Source organism: Haemorhous mexicanus, chromosome 15 (genome assembly GCF_027477595.1).
Source record: "Haemorhous mexicanus isolate bHaeMex1 chromosome 15, bHaeMex1.pri, whole genome shotgun sequence".
Classification (NCBI taxonomy): Eukaryota; Metazoa; Chordata; class Aves; order Passeriformes; family Fringillidae; genus Haemorhous; species Haemorhous mexicanus.
In genome coordinates, this window is record NC_082355.1 from 4,561,221 (window position 1) to 4,583,645 (window position 22,425).

General features: G+C 41.4%; 1 protein-coding gene across 1 annotated transcript in view; it reads left to right on the forward strand.

The window, feature by feature from the left end:
* The first annotated feature begins 7,074 nt into the window (after nucleotides 1-7,074).
* The window catches only part of CLINT1 (clathrin interactor 1), a 46,842-nt gene continuing 31,491 nt past the window's right edge, over nucleotides 7,075-22,425 (forward strand). Inside the window, exon 1 of the mRNA XM_059860451.1 lies at nucleotides 7,075-7,241. Within this exon, the coding sequence (XP_059716434.1) occupies nucleotides 7,201-7,241 (41 nt within the window). The 5' untranslated portion in view covers nucleotides 7,075-7,200. The remainder of the gene's footprint in view (nucleotides 7,242-22,425) is intronic.

Here is a 22,425-nt window from a genome sequence, read left to right on the forward strand (position 1 = left end):
CATAGTAAATAACTGTGGATAAGGGTACTCAGTGCTGCAAAAAATGTCCGCTTGAATTCCAGTGGAACAGATCTGGTTCTTTAAGACAAGAACTACCTGCTGTTTATTTATGATATATTCTTTCATCTGACATTTTTCCCAACCTAACAATAAACCTTATCAATTTCACCTTTGAAACTGAATTTGCTCTTTCAACTTTCCTTTCATTTCATTAAAACCTCAGTAGCTTTGATGCTGGTGATGGTATTTGCACTTTGCTTTTGTAAAGTACTAATAGCCAATAGCAGCTTTTAAAGCCTAAAAAAAAAATATGAACCAAAACAACCACATTCCATGCAAGCAGTGGAAATAGGGAAGAAGGAATCAGAGAAACATGGAAGTCAAAATTGCTAAAACACCATTTCTTCCCCCTAACAGAAGTTACTCAGGTGAACTCTTCATGACAGGACTTGCATTTGCATTGTTTTCCTGTTGATGCATATAAATTATTATGTGAACTAATATAGAGAAAAGAAACTCATTAAACAGGACTTTTTTGATTATTATTTTAAGGTAGAAAACTCAGCGCCACTTTTTCCAATTCTTTTCTTTGAAACACGACCTAATTAAAAACTGTGGTGGGTGAAAGAAAAAAAAAGGCAGCACTTTAAGGCATTGTCTCTCACTTTGAGATAGAAAGCCAGTTCCTCTGGCTAAAACTGGCCGGATAATTCCAGCCCGGAGAGTCCCAGTCTGCCAGTCTGTGAAAATGTCTCCATCTACTGTGTTTTGATCCAAGTCCAGCTAAATATTCTGAAAAGGGGATTTTGAAGACCATCCTGTGTAGTGTTACCGTGCCAATTTTAATTTCCAGCCAAAATTAAAATGAGACTCATTTTTGTCTGTTCAAGCACTGCTTTCAGTTCTCCCTGGGTTTTTTGCTAGCTTGCATCCATGAAAATACGTACCATGACCTTTAAGAAAAAAGCTGCAGTGATTTCTTTGACCATGTTTCTCTGCCTTACCAAAGAGCAGCTGCCCTGGACCACAGCTTGAGAATGACTTTGAATTGCCATTTCTTTTGGCAGTTTTGGGGCTATTAGATGCGCCAAGAAGGAAGACTACAACTCTGTTCTCTCGTGCTCACAGCTGACAGAAAGCCATAGTAGGGCTTTACCTGATGGGTTATGTAAGACATTTATGGCATCAGTTAATCAGATAGGCAAAATGAAATGAGGTCTTCAGAGAGCAGTAAAGGAGACCTGTCTTCCTTTTTGTGTCTTGTGGTTGGGTTCTCCTGTGTGTAAGACAAAGTCCCTGAGGAACACGAGGAAGAATGCTCTCCAAGGGGATCCTCAGTATCCAACTGAACTCCTACTACAGCCTTTCTACTCCTACTACATCCTTACAGAGCTTTCCTGTGGTATCTCTCTCCACACAGCTGTGCATTTTCACAAAACACAATTTCAAATCCTTAAGCCAGCCACCCCTGTATCTCATCTGATTGAAATTGGCCCAACAGTAATTGCAAGGGGACTGAAAGACACAAACACAGAGACAGGGAGATCTCAGAAGTTTTGTATCCTTAGGAAATCAGGCAAACAAGACCTTTCTGGCTCAGGGATCTGGCACAAAGCTGAGTGACTTGGAATACAATCAAACTGACAATGTAATAAATGGGAACACTTACAGGCTGCAACCATCCCCAAGAATTCTGACCTCACTAGTCTGGCATGTGCTACTGGTTCAGCCCTGTTCTGCTACCAGTTTTCTAACTCTGGCCACTGTCACAGGCATTTTGGAACTTGAAACCCAGCCTGCTAACCAAGACAAATCTGTCAGCAGCTGACTGTTACAAAAAGCAGACAGTGACCTGTCCTTTTCTCCTCCTCCTGTATAGTTTCAATGCCAGAGAGGTGACTTGCTGTCAGTAGAGAAAAGAACTTACTGGAACAGCTGCACAACAGCAATCAGCAACAATCAGGCTCTAGAGTCTTAGAATGTACTGAGGCTAGAACAAAAGACTAAGGAATCTGGACATGAGTTTCTGGACATGAGAGAAGACTTAAGATCATGTGTGGTTCATATGAGAGAATTCTACTGAGGGTCAGTTCTCAAATACAAACTCCTAAATTTTCCATGGAAAGCACCATATCCACTTAAAGGAGGTGTCTAAGGGTGTGACAGAGACAGCTGTGGTGACATCAGGACATAATTCACACGGGGTTTCCCTGTATTTTAAGCTTCTAACAGTGGTAACATTTTAAAACCTGTATCTCCAAAACCTCCCCAAGATCAGATCACATCATCAGCCTGAAGAAAAGCTCAGAACATCTAATATTATCCATTAACTGGCAATCCCCAAACCCCACGTTTTCATCCTAATTTGGAGACATGCATACACAGCCAGTTACTAATGTGGGAGAAAATGAGAAACCAAAAAAACCCCAAGTAGCTCTGTAAAAATTGGAACTAATGAAGATTGCTTCCCTGGGGACATTTGTCTCACAGTTGATTGGTTTGATAATTAAATGGTAATATTTTGGCAGTGGGAATTCACCCCTTTCTAGACATCAGGGAATCCACAACAAAAAAGCAACGTTGTGAATGCCCCAGGCACAGGAAAACCCAGAATTTACTGCTTATGGGACAATGGAGAACCCTGAGAACTCTGACCTCAAATGCTTTTCATTAGAAGCTGAGCACATCTTTTCAGGAGCAGTAACAATAAAGTCTCTCCTGTTCAGTCATTTATTTTGAGACAACTTGTAAGATTTCTGCATAAATTTGTAATTCACTTTGAGAGCAAACCACCTCTGCCTCATCTAAGTGAACTGGTTCAAGCATTTCAAAAGACTGTGAGGAGACAGTGAAAATCCACACTATGGAATCAACCTTCATTTCTTCAGGACAGAAAAAAAAGCAGCACTGGGTAGGATGCAGCCTGATGTTAACATTCAGCACACCTTCCCTGCAGGGACTTCTGCCCATGTTCTGCTGGCAGAAGAAGCTGTCTGAAGGGCAGGGTTTTCCTCCCAGTTCCTGAGATAAATCATCACCTCTGCCTGGCACTCCCAGTCTTCCACAAGCACAACACAGGCAGTTGTAGTCTTGGTTCTAAAGCTTAAAATAGAATCATCTTCACTTCTTAAAAGACTTTGAAGATTGCTACCTACGTTCCTTTACAGTGAGACAGGTCCTGGCCATGCAAAGGCTGTTAGTAAATGGGTGGATCTTCTCAGCAGGGCAGTGTGAGGAGGGATAACACTGGAACATCACTCACAGTATTTTTTTCACTCCCCCCACATTTTCCACTGTTCCCTGCCAATATTCCCTGTTACTGCCTGCTCCTCAAGATTCTCTCCTGAAATGAGTGTGATGTGGCTCAGGTAGTGAAAGCTTCACAAGCAGTTCAACACCCATGGAAGGGACTGGAGGATTTTGCCAGAGGCAAAACCATTCTGTGGCAGAGCAGGAAGACTGGTTCTGAAACAGCCCACCTAGGGACTCTCTTGGAATATGATGTTTGTGTGGCTGGGATGTGTTACAGAAAGACACATTTGGACTCAGAGAAGCTGCAATTTTTCAGAAAAGCCTGGATGGTAACCAGCCTACAAATGAGAAACATTATCCCAGTGTTGCTTCTGCCCTACTGACTAATTCTTAAAACAAACATACTTTATGGAATTCAGATTTCAGCTGTGTAAGTGGGTAAAAAGTGGAGCTTTATGAAATCATGGAAACAAATACTGCATTAAATGAAAAGTTTTTCTCAGTTTGTGCCATGGCCTCCCTACGCTGCCACAATGTGATTTTCCTTGACATTCCTCTTTCCCCCCCTTGAATTTTAATTGTAAATTAATCACTGACTTGGACATGTCTCTACTGTGCATTAAGATGGTTGATATTAACAACAATATTGCTCTCCAGGCATTTGGAATGTGCAAGACTTTTTGTGCACCAAATGGCCCATATTAACTTCTGGAATAGCCAGGTGCAAACTCTATTGCAGTGCTCAAATTAGTTCAATTTCTCTAACTGCTTCTCCTGTAATTGATGGCTCAAATTATAATAAAGTACAGTTCCTCTACATGATATATGTTACAAGTACTACCTGTTATGCTGAATATTGCATTGCTTTGAAACTGCATTACCCTCTCCCTTCACCGATCAGATCTTTTTTTTTAAAGGAATTACTTATGAACCAGAAAGTGTCTTCACATCATTCAGAAATTATACATATGCTCATGCACTTTATCAGCAGCTGACAGAATGGAGATGGCAAAATTACTGTCACTCATGTTGCATTCAATGTCACATAAAGACCTGCTTTTTACTATACCTTAAAATTGACAATAAATGCCAGTCATCTCTCCTTGCCCCATTACTGCATCCAGACCTAGCAAGCAATGCTTAGAAGAAACTCACCTTCATCTTTTAAATCCCTGCTTCAGCCTTTCTTTCTTCTGCATATATTGTTACTCTCCAATGCCTGCACCTAAAATACTCTTTACCATTCTCTTTTTTTTCTGAAGTATGAGATTACAGTGGATTGTAATTTTTTTTCATGTGGAAACAACAATTTCTATAAAACAAACAAATCAGCCAAATCCTGATGGCTTGTTGAACCTTAGCTATTTCAATTCAAACGTTAACCCTGATGGGAAAACAGTGAGGAGTGGGTGATTTTGGGGATATGTGCACTTTGAGGTGTGGCTGAGTCTGGACCCTGGAATCTGCCTCTGGCAGCCTCCCATGAGTTGGCAGCTCTGCCCCTGCACTCAGAACTCTGCAGCTGCTCAAGGAAACCAGCTCTAACAAGAACATCAATTTCATTGCACCACAGCAGCATCTGGGGAATTTGCAGTTCATCAGAACTGTATTTAGAAATCTGATCTTGATCCAATATGGACTGAAGCCACACTTGAAAATAACAACATTTCCAGCCAATCAGAAAAGGTGTGATTCTGCAAGCTCCAATTATTATACTTTCTGCTATTTCTTCATTAAACAGAGGTTATAAACATTGTCTGCTCCTGAAGACAAATGTCAGTGTACTTACAGAAAAAACCAAAAGGCTGATATTAAACAGCAAGAGTCCTCACCCAGCTTGCTTTGCCAGGTGTTACAGTAGGAAATTTAGCAACTCCCTCCTCCCAGTCCTCGATGGCCTCGTGCCTTACATTTGTGGGGCAGCAAAAGTGGTGCTGAGTTCAGTTACACACCAGCCACAGCCATCACACGTATTGTGCTGCAGGTTAAAATATCACCTCAGGGTTCAGTAGCATTCAAAAGTGAAAACACTGTTAAGAACTCTTATGAAAGGAAAACTGAGAAAAAAAAGTCAAAACATTTCTAGATTGGTCATAGCCTTCTGCAGAAATTAGGTACATTGCAAGTCCTAGGCAGAAATAAACAGTGCAGGAAGAAATCAACAGATTTCTAAATTTGCAACTGACAAGGAAAAGAGTGCTAGGGAATTGCTAATTCTCACACTACTTGAACTGGTAATGCCATGAAGCAGACAATTTAAAACACACAAAAGGAACCATTTGTCATGTGACAGTTAGAACACTGAATCCATTGCCATGAGGTGTAGTGTTGGTTCATCTAAAAAGGCTCAAAAAGCAATCAGTTAAATCCATAAAACAAAAGTTCATCCACTGCTCCTAAAGGGAAAGTTTTAGCATGAATATTTCAGAACTGAGTCCCTAAGCCACAGAAAATGAACATCTGCAAGATGTACCTGAGGACTGATCCATCCACATCCTTTACCTTAATGAACCTCTAATACTGCTGTTAGGAAGAGGAAGCTTGATTTGATGATCTGTTCAGGAAGTTCTTATATTCAAATAGATTTCATGGACATGTTCAGGAGACAGAAGCCATGAAAGTGTCTGTGTGAAAAGATACAGTGGGATGTCAGGAAATGGGCAAGAGTTGAGCTGTTTAGCTTTCCTGACAAGTTTTGAGAACCACTAACTTTTAAAAGAAGTGACTTATTAGAGCAGCAAGTGCTATTGCAACTGGTCTTTCTCATACCTTGTTTTGCCAGCTCTGACACAATAACTAAAATAAAAATATTTTGCATTTGTATTTGGATAAAAGTGTGCAGATGTATATTGTCTTTTGGCAAAATATATGACACAAACATACAAACAAAAAACGTATATCAAGAATGAAACTGGGTCATTTAAAACCCATATTAAATACAATTTGTAAGAAAATAAATGTATGTCATGAAACTGACAATCCTGATTGCAAACTCACTTTGATGAATTCGCTGTTTTCATTGTAACTAATTCCTGCTCAGTGCCTGCATGTAAAATATTTGAAGATGGTCTTGCCTGTTGGCAACTCTGTTAAAACACCCAATATTATCCTGAGGCAGCTTTTATGTGGGTGATTGTTCCCTGGTTTTTGTCAATCAGCTTAGTTTTTCTCCAGAAGTGCAGACAAGGTTCCTGCCTGTGCAGTGCCTCGGTGGGGCAGCCCTCATGCTGCACCCTCCCCTCTGCTTTTCCAGCAGTTTCTTTCCGAAATCTGTGTCTTGGGGATCTGGAAATTCCAGCAGCAATTCGCTCCAGGCCGTACACCACGATCAGCAGGTGGACGGCCGTAAGGGCAGAATGCTGCTCTGAAGGGAGTTCCTCTCGCTGAAAGCCGAGCATAAAACCACATTCTGGTCCACCACGGATTTTACGCCAGTGTTTTGACTTTTAACCAACTATTTCACAGCCTTTTTTCATCCTGTGCGTCGCCGGGCTGCGGATGCAGGCTGCATGCTGAAAGGTGTGAGGGAGCTTTGAGATCGGGGTCCGTGCCCCCCAGACGGACACAACCGCTCGCTGTCCCCGCCTTGTGACAGCGGTTCAGTCCTCAGGGCACGGCCGGCGGAGCCTCATCCCGCACCAGTTTCACCCGGGCCCGGGCCCGCGCCCGACCCCCTCACGCCTGCTCCCGGCAGACAATGCGCGCACAGCCGCGAACTACCACTCCCGGCAGCCCTCGCGGCGCCCAGCAGGCTCTGCGCTCGGTCCCTCCCTCCCCCGAGACTTCATTTCCCAGCACCCTGCAGGGCCACCCGACCCTTCATTTCCGGGAGCGGCGCCGCGTCCCCTGCTCGGCGGAGGCGGCGGCGGCCGGAGCGCGGCGAGCGGGGCCTCCTGGGGCCGGCGGCGGAGGGAGCGAGACCGGGCGGGTCTCCGGGAGGTCGGCTCCATGTTGAACATGTGGAAAGTGCGGGAGCTGGTGGACAAGGCGTGAGTATAGCGGGGCGCGCGTGGGGGGCCGGGGGCGGCTCGGCCGTGGCCCCTCAGCCCGGCCCGCATTCCCCCCGCCCCCCCCAACATGGCCGCGGCCCCTCCCCTGCTGAGGTGGCGGCCTCACACCCCCTCTGATCTCGGCTGACCCCGGCCCCGTTGTCTCTCTCTGCTCCCGTCCCTGTCCCCCTGTGGCTGCCCGAGGTCGCCCCTGAGCGTCCTCCCGGCGTGGCCCTGTGGTCCCTCCGGGGCTGCAGGCAGCCAGGGGTTGCTGTTCAGGTAGTCTGTGGCCTTTCCATTATGGTTGGCTACTTTCCCGCCCCTTTCGGGCGCATCTGGGCCCTTCCAGCTCTTGGCGATCAGCGCTTCAGCTTCGGGTGCCCCTCCTGTGCCAGGGTCCCCGTCTGTGTGTGCCCGGTTTGGTGTGCCAGCCCTTGGAGTCTCTCTCTGCTGGACTGGCTCCCAGCGTGGCCCTTAGGCCCCTGAGGGGGAACAGAGAAGTCTCTCAAAGCAGGAGGGGGATTAAGGAATCACCTGCACGTTTTGAGAGAGCTTCCCAAGTCACCACATGCTCTTTAAAGTGTTTCCCTCCTTCCTAAGGACAGGTTGGCCTGCCATTGCCATTGACTCCCGACCCCGGGTCCTCCAGAGCTATACTGGGCTGAGATGTCTGTTCGCACCCCTTACACGTTTAAATAGCTCAGATATTTACAAGTTTGTTTCCTTGAATAGAGTCTCCTCCTGCTGAATAATTGTCTATGGACTTGGTTAGCTTGATGGAGAGCATGATGTTATTGCTGCCTGTGTCAGCCACTCCTTCATTTTTGGCATGAGAAAAATTTGGTATGGTGGAGAACCTAGCAAAGGTTGTTTTGCCTCCTCAAACAATAAGTCTATAGGGGAAAGCTTGGAGCACTTCTCCATCACTCTTTTCAGTGGTAGCCAATGATAGGACAAGGGGCAGTGGGCACAAACTGAAGCACAGAAGTTCTGTGTGAATATGAGGAAAAGCTTCTTTACTTTCAGGGTGACAGGGCACTTGAACAGCCTGTCCAGAGAGGTTGTGGAGTCTCCTTCTCTGGAGATATTCCAAACCTGGCTCGATGTGATCCTGTGCAACCTGCTCCAGGTGTTCCTGCTTTAGCAGGGGGTGGGACTGGATGGTCTCCAGAGCTCCCTTCCAACTCCAGTAATTCTGTGGGTTGAAGATGTCCCTGCTCATGGCAGGGGGCTGTTCTCGATGCTCCCTAAAGTTACTTTCCAATCGAAACAATTTTGTGTTCTATGAATTATGGAATGCTAAGAGGAATAACTGGCTGAAGGTCTGTAGATTGGGATATACCAGATGATATTAATGATAAACAGCTGTACCTGCCTTTACAAGTCAAAAGTCTTTCAAAACTGAGGTTCTGTTTTAAACTTTTTCTAAAATTTTTGTTTCTCCAAACAGCTTTTAAAAGGGCCTGTGAGATGTATAGGCTTAAAGGTGGCAAATTGAAGTATCAGCTTATTCATGATAATCAACTGTTTTGCTCAAGGTGCTTTGTACTAGACTGAAACTTTTCTAGGCCAAGATTTGGATGACATTCAAAAACCACTGTGATTAAGTCTTGTCCTGAGGAAATTATTTACTTTTTACAGCTTCTTGTATACAAAGTCAGCCCTGGGTAAAGTAGTTTTAATAATGTGACAGATGAGGTATTTAGGAGTGGAACCCTGACTTGAGTTCCAGGATCTTTCAGGGAAATAAACTTTTTCCCTAAATTTTACTCGTGTACTTTTTTGTCTGTAGGATTAATGATCACTGTAGCATTATAATATTGTCACTGGTTTTAAAATGTTTACTTCTAAGGATATAAGTAAGTCCAACACTGTATCAAAATCTGAATTGCAAAAGACATTCTATTTCCAGAATTGGAAAAGACATTCTATTTCCAGAACAGGTGCAACATTTCCAATAATAAAAAACATTTTTTAATAAACCTCAGTTTTCTGGGAATAACATTATCCAAATAAAGCAGATTGTTTATTAAAAAGAAGGGGGAGGGAGGGGCAGGAGGAAGGTGGAGCCTGCAGAGTAAATAGTATTTAGAGACATCAGGATCAATAGTCCCATTGTGTGTGGTGCCGATTTGTCATAATGTCTTCTGTCTTAAGGCCATGACTTACAAAATTCTCTGCAGAGGAAGCTAAATGATATAATCTGCCTCATAAATAGCAGCTGATGCTGTGGCAGCAGCATACTGAACTTCAGCATCGAACTGCCCTTCTTTCCTTAAGAAGGGAATATGATTATATGAGGTTTTTGAAAATGTGGAAATAGCTTGAAATTTTCCTTGATAGCTGTGATAGTGGTTTAGAGCTCTGCATCTTGGCTCCATATTCAGCCGATACTTATCTTAGAGTTTCAATTTACTCATCTGGGGTTTATTTTTTATCCTTATTTGTGCTTCAGTGGCTGAGAGCTTGGTTAGGTCAGCTATTTCAACATGAAGGACTTTTCTTACACAATTCTCAGATACTTTGGTGTGTGAAGATTCTGTAAGTGATGATAAACAGCTGTGGGTTACTTTAAATGCTAAAACCCAGGTAAAAATGGTTACCTGTTAACATTAATCAAAGTCTTAGAACCAAAAAATAAGTTAGCAACTGCAAAATACATATGAGAAGTTCAAATTTATATTTAGTATTTTTGAAGTATTTGGTCTCTATACTTTGGTGTGGTTGGACTTGGGCAATGAAGTTCATCAGGTAAATTCTGCTTTGTAATTCTCTTCACAATCACCTCTTATTTTTATGGTAGCATTTTCTGATAACTCCAAAGTATGGATCTGCATCCTGTTGTGCATGAGACAGTTATTTAGACCCTGAGTGGTAATCCTGTGGTATTTGAAGTTCAGGAGGAAGACTCTGTGGTAGAGTATCAGATTTACTGTTCTAGGATGTGGTGGAATCCTTTTGTTCTGTGTCTTGTTCTGCCCTTTGTTAACTTCACTGCTTTTCAATGCCAGTGCAACTCCCTCCTTTAAATATTAAGTACCTTGATTAGGTTTGACTGAACAGTAATACCTCGTTTCTAGCTGGGCATTGTAAAGCAGGTTACAGTTTAAATCAAAAAATTATATTAAAATTTGTATGTACCTAGTAAAATCTGCTTGACATGAGGTTTATTCTTGCAATTTCAAAATAACTGTCAAAATTCTTCCACCCTCCAATTTCTTAATGGGTACTGCAGTGTGTTCAAGAGTTCTTAAAGTGTGTGAAATTATATTGAATTTCTGTTGAATTTCTGGTTAGTTTATACTTTAGAAGTTGCAGGTCTACATACTCTTATTTCTTCTGGAGTAAATTCTATTTCATATTATTATGTGAATAAATTAAGAAGGCAGCTTTTCACTTTTGTGTTCACTTGTATGGATTCTTTTTCCCCAGTAATTCAAAACTAAATTTGTAAAGTAAACTAAACAGTTGGAAAATAAATGCAGCCCTCTGTGCTCAGCTCGTTGGCTCCAGGACAGTGAACACTTTAAATGGCAGAGGTTTCTGATGGCTCAGGGCCAAGGTGGTGCTTGGTGCAAAGTTGGTGAGTCAGGTGGCAGTTCTGAGTCACTCCTGAGGCAATGGCAGAGATTTCTTGTTCAGTTCTCTTTTGTCACAGGCTCAGCTGAGGGCTGCATTGTGGCTGTGTTGCCTCAGCATTCCAGGCAGGAGGTGGCCAGTTGCTGTGGCAGTGCACAGAGGCACAAGTCACACACTGGAGCTGCCGGTGGGAGTGTGAGCTGCAGGAACATTTGGCAGGTGGGAAGGAGTCTGGTCTCCCTCCCTGCCACTGCTCTGCTGCAGCAGGGGATCTGAAGCTTTGTCTCTGGATGCTCTGGTGAGAGCAGTCCCAGGTATTGTGGCACCCATGGCAGAGTTCAGGTTACCCCATGCCTGCTCTGAAACAATCCTGCACTTGGGATGAAACTTGAGGCCAAGCGTTGCATTTACTGCTAGTGAGCTGCAGGAGACTAAGGATCTGCAGCCTGCCTGGTACTGTGTAGAAGCAGCTTACACAAGAAAAGTCATATTTTTATTGGTATAGGTGTATCAGTACTTTGATAATCCAATCACCAAGGGCCTTAACCAAGTTTCTCCTCACTGTATGATAACAAAACTGGCAAAAGCTGTTGTGGTCACTGAGAGTAAGCTCAGGAGTCCTGGCTGTGGAAATACAGAGTGTTATGCAATTTGGTAACTTCAATTTTAAGTTTTACTGGACAAGTACATGTTGTGCTTTGTGTTCCCTGTGAGATTTCTAGGAGAGGTCTACAAAGAAAACCCCATGGCTTTAAAAAAATAAAAAAGCAAACAAAAAAAAAAAAAACCCCAAGGAATATTAAGAATTCCTGTTAAAACAGGTGTTAACTTGTCAGAAACTTGGAGATATCAGCTTGGCCTAGTGGCCAAGTTCAAAAGCCAGGCCATCATCTCTTTTTAGTTCTGTTGAATTTCCTCTTCTTGAAGCAGAAACTGCTGATTCTTATTTTACTGAAAGGTTCCCTTATGTTGTTACCCTGCATGAGGGGTTCAACTCAAAGCAGAACAGACTTTGTGTGTTATATAGGTAGCAAGGCCAGCTGGACTCCTCATTGCAATAACTTCTCCCTTAATATGTCATGTTAACATTTTTGCTGCCTGATTTCTGTCACAGACGTGTAGGACATGCAGGCAGGCTGGAAAACCTTTGGACCCATTGAGATTAGATTGCTGCCTATGTAACAGTGTGGTGAGACCTTACAGCCACTTTCTTTAAAATTCCATTGCCATTCTTAGCTTTTGGGATCTTCTGCATGCATGACCTTAATGTGAGAGAGCTCCTTTTAAGCACCTTTCCACTTATCATAGGATAAGAACCAGTCTCATGGAAAAGGGATGAAGGTGACAGATCTGAATGTAGTTAGGACAGTATTATCCAGATGTTCTTTAACTCAGGTGAGTGAGGTAGTTATCACTTACTTAAAAATTAATGGAGAGAGCCTGTGAATTTCTTACTATTAATAGGAATATGACAGTTGCCATACTCCTGTTTTGTTCTGTGCTCCTTCCAGCTCAGTTTTGTCCACCTGAGCCCTGCTTTGCTACTACTGCTCTTAGCCACACCTTTCTAGTGGCCCAGCAGGAATGTGTTTGCACTCCCTTGTGTTGCAGAGTGGGGGGTGAAGTGTTGCAGAGCTGTTTCCATGCGCTTCACAAACTTGATGAATTGCCCAGTATATAATAGTTTAATTTCTTTTTAAATGGAGAGCAAATAGTCTTGTTTAGAATTGATTGTCATAAGGAAGCATTATAACACCTTAAGGTGTATTTTAGATGTAGGCTCTTGGGTCCTCTGTTATTTATTCTGATGCTGCATCTATGCAAAGAGAAAGTACTTTTAGTGTTTGGGGAAAAGGAAGGATTAAAGGAGCTGTTGTCATGAGCTTCAATAGAACTAGGCAGGGGAGAAGTTCTGGTTGACAAACAGCATGTTTTCTTTAGTGCTTCTAATTGTACAATCTGTAAAGAGGAGGGTAAATTATTGGTAAAATAGTGTGAATTACTGCTTCTATTGTCATTGCAATTTCTTGCTGTTGTAACCTAAAGCATGTAATGAGACCCTTCATTTCACTCCCAGGTCACAGATGAGGGAAGCTAGTAAGATAATTCTGTCAAGTAAACCAAGTCACATTGTGCTGGTAACAGTTAAAAATCTGCCGTTGTTGACTTCCAGTCTCCTGTTGCGGTCTGCTACCTCATGCTATGTCTGCAGGATACTAATGTGATAAATGCACCCCAGTCATTTACCCTACAATTACAGACCTTACACTGACTTTTGATTGCTCTCTCTGCCTTTGGAATGCTCATGTTTGCCCAGAAATAGGCAGGATCCCATGTACCCTTAGCTGGGGGTTTTCAATCCTCCAGCCTAACTGCTTTCTCTTTTTAATGTGCCTGTAATTGTTCTTATTTACAGGCGATTTTCTTGTGGTTCATGGATTTGTCCACCCAGACTACTGAGCTCTTTACTGAATGCAAACAGCATTTCATTAATAGCAGGTATTATTGTAAATGATCCATCATAAAATAGATCCAGCAGAAGGGTAAATGACTGTCTAACATTTGTCCATTGCTATCTGAATCTCCTGTAACTCCTTTGCTTCAGTCTCAGGATCATTTAGTTTTCTCTATATTTAAGATTTATTTTGGTTTGCATAAGCAAGATCTTCAGGGCAATGAACACTTCCACAGTTTTATGTAAGGGACAGTTAGTTAACCCTCACTGCATGAGTTATTCTCCTGTTCCTGCTAATAGGAGCCCTGCTGATAACTGCTTTAAGAACAGCATTTTGTATTACTGTTACAAGCCAGATGATGATGATGATGATGATTATCTTCAGCCCTGGAAGGGTTTGTCCTCTGCCTGGTTACCAGAGAGCTGAGAGAGAGAAGAAAGTCTTGGCAATACAGAGGAGGACTGAATTTGAACGTAGCATTTGGCTCTGCAGCCAGGCATGGCTGTGTCTGCCAAGTACTTGTAACAGCAAGTTATTCTTCAGGCTTTCCTCCTTCCCTTAAAAAACTTCCAGAAAGTTGCTGGTATTAATAAGGAAGAAAAAGGGTTCTAGACTTCGGGCCATGTAATTGAGTATGGGAGATAAGCATCTGTGAAAGTATTATGCTCTGTTATCTCCCATATATAGGTACAGTGTTCTCTTGTTTGAATATTCAGCTGGTGGAGTAATCCATCAAACAGGCAAATATGACAAGCTGATGGATTTATTAAGAGTTGGCATAAGGTAGTTGTGGCCAAGCACACAGTTTCATCAGCACACTCCAAGTGGTGCTTTTGTTAGTGCTCTCTCAAATGTGTTATTGCCATTTTACACCCTGTGGTAGCTGACAATAGTCTATATTGTGTTGTGTAAGGCTAGCTCAGTGTTGGCTTTATGTATTTTCAAGGAATCCAAGTGATGTATGTGTGAGAATTCTGTGTTTTGAAATGATCTCTAAAGCAGAGTTTTGTGTGTCCTTGCCAAGCAGGACTGGGCTCCTGCATGAAACTGGCCAAGGATAAGAGCCTTACCTGCATCACAGTGTGCAGCTGTGGTCAAAAGGATCAAGGTGCTTAACTCAGTTCTATGCTAATTCTCTTGGTTGTGTTGCCAGTTAGTTTATTACAGAATATTAGCTGATTTGCATAGTTATTTCATATACAAGGTATAATTACTTCCAAAGCATTGGACACACTGCTGCTTTCTCTCCTCAGGCTTTGCTATTTCAGTGTGCAACTGTAAGTGTGGCAGTTGTCCTAAAATGTAGTCTTGCTGATGTGATTCTTTTATATTTATCTCCATTCATTTCAAGTGTTAAATGAATTTCTGTATTTATATGAAAATGATGCTTATTTCTAAAAACAAAGATGAGCCATTGGAGAATGAGTGAAGCATTGCTTCACAGGATGAAGAACACAAAAATGTAATGATTGAGAGTTGTGTGCTTCATTCTGGAACTTTTGGAATATCTTTCATTGATTTATTCCGAAGTGTGAGTACAGCTTGTCCAAAGTCATAATGCAAGAATTCCAAATTGAACTCATATCCAACATACAGAGTGTGACTGGCCTGTTGACCTGTTGCTTCAAGTATGTTTCAAATACTTTGCTGGCATGTGCTTGATGAGGAACTTCAGCTTCCAAATTACCACTGTGTGCTCTGAGCTTAAACTGAGATGGTATTTAGAGAAGAGGGGCAGGAAATTGAAACTCCTTGAGAAGAGCTGTTCCCTTTAATAGTTTTTTTAACTGATACAAAGCTCTACAATGGCAAAACATTTTGTTAAAAGTTGGCCGTTTCATAGACTTTGTTTAAATGCTTATTTCAATTTATTGTATTTATAAGGCAGAACTAATGAAGAGCAAGAGAATGAAAAGCGGAATTAGTAGCACATGTACCAAGTGAATAGTCAGATTTGCAGTTGGTCTTTTTCCAGCTCCTTGTAGTGATCTGGATCTTATTGACACAGGTCAAATAGGGACCCAGTTAGACACAAGGATTGACAGCTGCTGTCGTGTTTTGGTTTGGAGCAGGAGCTTTATTTACCTGTTCTGTTTAGAATGAAGAGTTGTTACACAGCTAAAACTTGAATGATGCTTGGTAGCCTCTTTAGAAAGAACAGTTGTGTAGAAGAGCAGAACTGTCCAGAACAAAATGGTCCTTCTATTCTGCCTCTCTGCAAAACAAGATCTGATTCTAATGTACTTTTTTTTTTCTTTAAGATATGGTAAGGTAAGGTCACGTGAAATTGGTACAAGTTGGTACCTTACTTCTTTCCAGAAAGCTGTAGAAGAGTATTCTCATACTCTTGTGCTCTGAGTACTCTTGAGTATTTTTTCAGTACCAGTTAGAAAGAATATTCATTACTTATTCTTGCATTGTGTGCTGTGTAATGACGGTGTTTGGGTTGCAGTGTGAGGAATTGGAAAGAGGAACAGACCCAAGTGGAAGCTCTTTCTTTCCCAAAAGGACTTTGTAGATTATCTGGGTTTGAGTTAGAGTAGTTCCCTAAATTTATTTGCCATACAATTGTGTTGCACATTTGAGAAAGTGGTGTTGAGATGGGAAAGGAGAGGACCCTTAAAGTTCTCATGTGAGTTGAGGACATTGGACACAGAGTTAAATCTCCCCTTGTAGTTGCCCTGAAATCTCAAACACAGTCAGCACTTTCACCAATAAGAAAACATAACCCAAGCCATGAAATCAAAGTTTGTAGTTTCACAGTCGGTGTAAGCGTAGGCTGATGGTGAAGAGGTTTCACAGCCTCCCGTCTGCCACAGCCTGCACACTTCTCTCCCTTTTGCTGGCACTTGCAGACTTTCTGCTTGATGAGAGAATCTCTGACTAACCAGTTGTTTTTGCCAATTTAGTTCTCCACTGGATTAGTTCCCTGGTATAGTTAACTCCATCGTCACACAAATATTTGTACTGGCATAAAAGAAGGAATGGTGTTTGGGCAAGAATAAGTGGCTGGGGACAAAGTGCAAGTTGAGAGCAATACACCCTTAGCATGTGATTTCACAAGCAGGTTGAAGAACTCTAAGATTATTTTTCTACTAATAGAGAACTAACGAATTTTTATACCTGGCCATTCCCTGTCTTTGCCTTCCCTGTGCTGCTGGTGTGTGGTTCAATATTTGCTTGTGCTCTCTTGCTGCTAACAGCTAAAAGAGCCCCCATAATGGTTTTAGGGTTCATAGCTGATTTGGCCACATGTTTTACAAACAGCTGCTCATGGCATCACAAACGCTTGTGGTGATGGGGAAAGGACAGGAAGGTCAGCTGTGGGAGCCTTTTTCCACAGTAAGACATTTCTACATATTTTTATTTAAAACTGTACCATTCGTGGTTTGTTAGCTGCAGGTTTAAATTTATTTATGGTTGTTCTTCTAATATATATCACAACTTGAAGGCCCCAAGCCAATGTTTCTGTTTGTATCACTGTTGTGATGGGGAGGGTAAGCACCAATATTCTGGTTCCACTCTTGGATCACAAACTTCTGAGAAATGATATAAACTGAAATACAGTTATGTGACTTGTGTGGGGCTACTTTGAATCATTCAGGGTCAAATTGATCTCAGGATCCAACAGATCTTCATATGAGAAGCTTTCAATTCAGTTTCTGCAGCTTATTGCAATAAAAATACTGGTGATATATATTTGGGTTCTATCAGGGTGGAGAAGTGAGTATTCTGTGTAGACTGTTACTTTAAATAGATTAAATCTTTCTAGAGGTGTTTGGTTTGCCACTAAGAATGAAACTACCATGACACCAATGTTGTCAGGGTCCGTTTATGAGTTATAAGGAAACCACCTCAAAGTTGTTGAACTTTTTCCTCCCCTCATCTAAAGGGTGTGTCCTATCCTGACCAGTTAAATATTGACTGCATGCTTAATAGATATTAACTGGTTCATTAGGGATACAATTAGAAATATTAGTGTATATTCAACTTATTTAATGAGACTAGCCTGCATTTTTTTAAATCTCTTGTAATAATAATGAGATCTGTTGGGAGTTAGGGAGGGGTTTTTTTCTCTACTCCATTCTGAGTCAGAGCAATAAATATGTTTCTTGGTGGTTACTCTCCCCATCCTGTCAAGCTGTTTAGAATCATCCTAATGCAGGTTGCAGACTGTGCTCAGTGTTTCCTCTCAAGACATTACTTTATACTTAGTAAACAAATACCTCCCTGTGTGATTTTTGGAGGTGTGTGTTTTGTTTTGTATTCTCCAAGACTACTCAGTTGAAAGGTTCTCTAAGACCATTTAGGATGTGAAAAGAAGGCTTTTGATAGCCTTAGATAATTTTATTGGAGTTGCAGTAGGTGAATGCATCTCCTGAAAAATGAATTTGTCTTGGTAACTTACATCTACTAATAGAGCTGATATCTTAAAGATTGCTGTCACTTTTAATTATTCCTTGTTTTGACAATTACTGAATTATTAAAACTGCTTCTCCATATGATCATGTTAAGTGTGGGGGGAAGCTCTCTGTTCAGAGGTACTTATTGTCTATGAGTTAACTTCCATCACAGTGTTCTAGCTCTCCTTGCTACCAAACAGTTGATTGCATTTCTTGAGACAGCTTGAAAACGTAGTGCTAATAGACTCCTAATTGGCGAGTGCAGTCTCAGCCTTCAGACTGCTAGTGTTGTTTTTTTGTTAATTACACAGTAACTGTAACTCCTGTAGCTGCAGACATTAGCTCAGAAAAATCCAGTGATCTTACCATTAGTGAGTATATAAATAAATAGTGTCCATGTTGAGCCATTGTGAAATTTGTTTGTTGCAAATACACAGTGTCATTTGAAATTACCATCTCTGTGTGGTCAGGAACCAGAAACTGGGTCTCTGAGGCAAATGGAACAGCTCCTGTTACCTATTTAGGACATGAGTTACTTGATCTCCTGGAGGAGCAGTTTAACAAAGGGATACCTATGAATGGAGAGGAAACATCATTATCCTCCACAAATAAACATGGCTTGGAAATGTGAAAGTTAATTTGTCTGTAATTGACCAGATTCATTTCACAAAAGAACACTTGCTTTCAGTCACAGTGCATGTTTGTGAACTTGTGGGGTTTTGTTTGCGAAGCTTTTTAGTTAATGTGAGATACAGCCTAAAAATTTTAATGAAATAACATTAATATGACGTTGCTGTTGCAATACTCATTCCGAATGCTGTGTTCTTACTGCTCGTGCCCATTTTCAGATACTCAGCTGTGAATAGCTCTGGAAGGACACTGTCATTAACTATTAACCAAAATTTCTTTGTCCAGCCGCTTAATACAGCAACAAAAGGACTGCAAGGTTGTAACCTACCTTCATGGAAAATAGAGTGACTAATGACAGTTGGTATTAAGCAAGTTTAGTCTATTTAGGATTATGGTGACTACTTTTTATTTTTGGGTGAACTTGTAGCCGAGAAGAAATATATAATTCAGGTTTATTTACAGAAGAAGGATGTGAAGTAGGAAGGTATTTGGGGTTTTTTTGTTTGTTTGTTTGGGTTTTTTTAACTCACTGTTGGAAACCTAAATAATTGTGGTATTCCTTGGAGCTGGCAGTTCAGTACTAAAGGTCTGAGGGCAAAGCAAGTTCAGGAAGAAGACTGTATTTTGTCTCTACCTGTAAAATCTTGGATGCTCCCAGCTTATTCTGCAGAATTATCACTGCATACTTGCCTTTAGTCTTTCCACAATATAATGGGCATCTTTTGAAATTGTCAGATTATGATGCTAAGAGGTTTTCCCTTGCACAGCCCTGCTTATGCTAAAGGTGTACAAAGTACCTGCTGTGAGACTGCAGAGTCTTAATTGCAATTTAATTATAAAATGTTGAATTTCTTGTTCTTTCTTGTTAGCAAGGTGGGATGCAGGGAAAGGTTTAGTTCAAATAGCTTCCTTTTCGGGAAGAGGGCGAGGATAGTTTTGGAGACACTGAAACAGAAATTTGAAGGACCTTGATTGTGTGTTCTCCTCTGTCTGTGTGTAGTGGAGTCAAGAAATAAGTTTCTGGCATCCAGACATATTCCATGTAATCTTACATAAAGACAGCATCTTCCTTATATTGTCTGACATGTAATGGTCTTCTGGATTGGATTTCAGTATTGGATATGAAAGGAAATTCTGCAGGTGCATTAGAGCTATTGAGTGTAGCAGCTATTGTAGCTCTTCATGGAATAATGGAATAATTCTTGCTTTCAGCTTCAAATAGCAAACAAGCAGACTGAAAGGAACCAATTTTGAGAAGAGAAGCTGATCAGCTTCTCTGTAGTGACATCGGTATTCACTTTCTGGTTTTATTTTGATTATTTTTCCAGAAATAAAAGTTCTGAAATCTGATGTTGAGATGGTGCATTTTGGGTCTTTTTGCAAACAATAGCAACTGTCAAATTAATTCCTGTAAGCTTAGAAATAAGCTTAGTAAATGATAATGCACTTCACTTTATAATAGCCATGATAAAGGTAGTGATCCCACTCCTCCTGAATACCTCCTGCTTAGCAATTCCACTGCAGGACATTTGCATAAATGAAGGAAAACTGCTTATGAACCTGCAATTTGATTATTTTGTATAAACTGTTGTTTCCTCTTCCTTTCTCCTGCTCCGAAGTGCAGTTCAGCTTCTGCCTCAGCCTTAGGACATTTTTCAGGGCACAAGGCCATATTAAAAGTGCAGTTGAAGGTTTTCTGGTTTAGTTGCTTCACCTGCTACTTGGACCATGCTTGTGTTGATGGGATGCATGTCCCAGGCTTTCCTAGTATTGTGTTGCAGTACTTTGCTACCACACAGGTGCAATGGGGAGCTGTACAGAGTTATGGCTGTGTAGTTAAAGACAGGAGGAAGCTGCAAGCCCTTCATAGGCAGTCTGGGTATTGGGGATAGAGAGCAGCTTGTATTGTAGAAGATTTGGTATGTTCGGTGTGTGTGATTTATGTGCAGTTGGGTTGCTGTTGTCTGACCTGCAGCCTGAAGGGCCAGGGAGAGGAGCTGGAAGGAATTGGAGCTCTGGGGGTAACAAGGGTAGCACTTCCAGAGTGGGACTCCAGACTGACCTGTTCATGTTACTGTACTTTGCCCCTGAATCTGATCAGAGAAGAGCTTGTAACACATGTTTACTGTTGGCTTAGAGGAGTTACCTGGACTCAAGTTTATTCCTCAGAAAATGATTACAGAAGGAAATTGATACTGCAAAGTACAGAGGTGCCTGGAATGTCACAGTGCCAAAGTGGTGATATGGCAGCAGAGAATTGTGTGTTAAAAGCTTCAGTGCCTGCATTGTTTAAACTTTTTTCAGCCCTCCCTGGTGGAACAGCAAGCATGTGTTTAGAGTAATGCTTAATTTGTAATAAATCAGGAATTAGGGCAATGTTTTAATGGTACTCAGCTTGCAATGAATGGATAGCTGAAACTACAAGGATCATTAAGCATGGCCCATTATTGTTGGGGTGTTGGTTTTTGGCAGTATTAAACTCCATATAACAGCATATTCATTCTTCTGTCCTCACCAAAGACTGTCAACTGACAAATAATTGAAACAATTATTTGAGTAGGGAAAGTTTGGATTATTTAGAATTCATTGTGATTAGTGTCACTGGATGGATCTGTGCTGTTCACAGGTGCACTGACTCCCATGCAATGTTCCTGCTTTTCCAAGTAAAATCTCTTACCTGTAACTACCAGCTGATAGACTTCAAGCATGTGTGGCATCAGGAGGTTTCCTTGGCCAGTTGGTGCATTACTGTGAGCTTAGACTTTGTACAAGGTCTTCATGGTGTCAGAAAACTTGGGTATGAAGTTTTTGGTGAACACATTTCACAAGAGTAGTGAGTGGATGGTTATAAAGAGCACAGAACTGCAGGAGCTTTAGAAGGTGAGTGGGGCTTATCAAAGCAGTGGTACCTTTTGGGATCATCTTAAAGTGCTAATGCCACATCTTCTGAAATTCTGAAAATTTGAGGTACTTCCTCAAATTTTCAGATCACTACAGAACATTTGGGAGGGTGTGGAGTGTCATACCTACATAATACTGTGTATTTTTTTTACTGTGAAGTTGGTGGTTTGGTTTCTTTCTTTCTCCTCCCTATCTTTTGCCTCCATTCAAGGTCACTCTCTACATTTTTTGTGGTCAGAAATAGGAAGTCTGAGGTACACAAGTGAGTTGAAGTTGCCCAGCTTCAAAGCTCACTGGTGCCTCATGCTGAGCGTAGCTACAACTTCCTTGTCTTCTGAAAACTTCTACCCCTTTTGTTTGTTGTTTTGAAAGAAGGAGAGGGCCCTATCCTTCTTGTAAATATTTTTCTCTCAGCATCAAAATATTGTGCCCTAACCCTGAAAACTCAGTGACTGGGAGCACTTGTGAGACTCTTTATCTGTGGAAGATTTCTTAAAATACTTGAGCTGTGGACTTGAATGTGGTCTCTTAATTCTGTGTGCATATAAGGAAGGAAGTAGCACCTGATACTAATTTGGAGGAGGACTTAGGCCACACCTTATGAACCAGCGTTATATGTGAAACCAGCTTTTTATCTTCAAGGGAAAGTTACATGAATGCTAAAAAGCCCTAAGAAACACAGTTGATTGGAGGGTGTAAGCTATGGGCAGAAGTGCCTCAGTCTCTCTTCCCCCAAAATAATGTATTTAAATTCTAGTTTTATGTTGTAATGGTCTACCAGGGTTTATTGGGATTGACATTTTTGTGCTGGTATTTTATTCATATAAAAAACATTCTACAGAAGTGGTTTTTCGATTGGATTTCACTTACACTCTGTCCTACTTGATTAAACTTTTGTTTCCAGTAGGAGTCATGTTACCTGGCTGGATCACAAATAGGGAAAAATTAAAGATAAATCACGTGGTGGAAAATTTATGATGACGTTTCCTGACTCTTGAAGGTTGAAGTGCAATCTGAATTTTATAACGAGAGGTACTTAAATCTAAAAAAAAAAAGTTTAAATTGTTGCAGCTTGTTTGTTACAGAAGAAAAAACCTGAAATGTAAGGAGCAGAGTGGCAAAATAAGTGTGAGGATTGAGCAATAGCAAATTGAGTCACAGCGTGCATCTGGAAGTCTCTTTAGTTCTGCAGTTACAAAAGGTTACACAAATTTC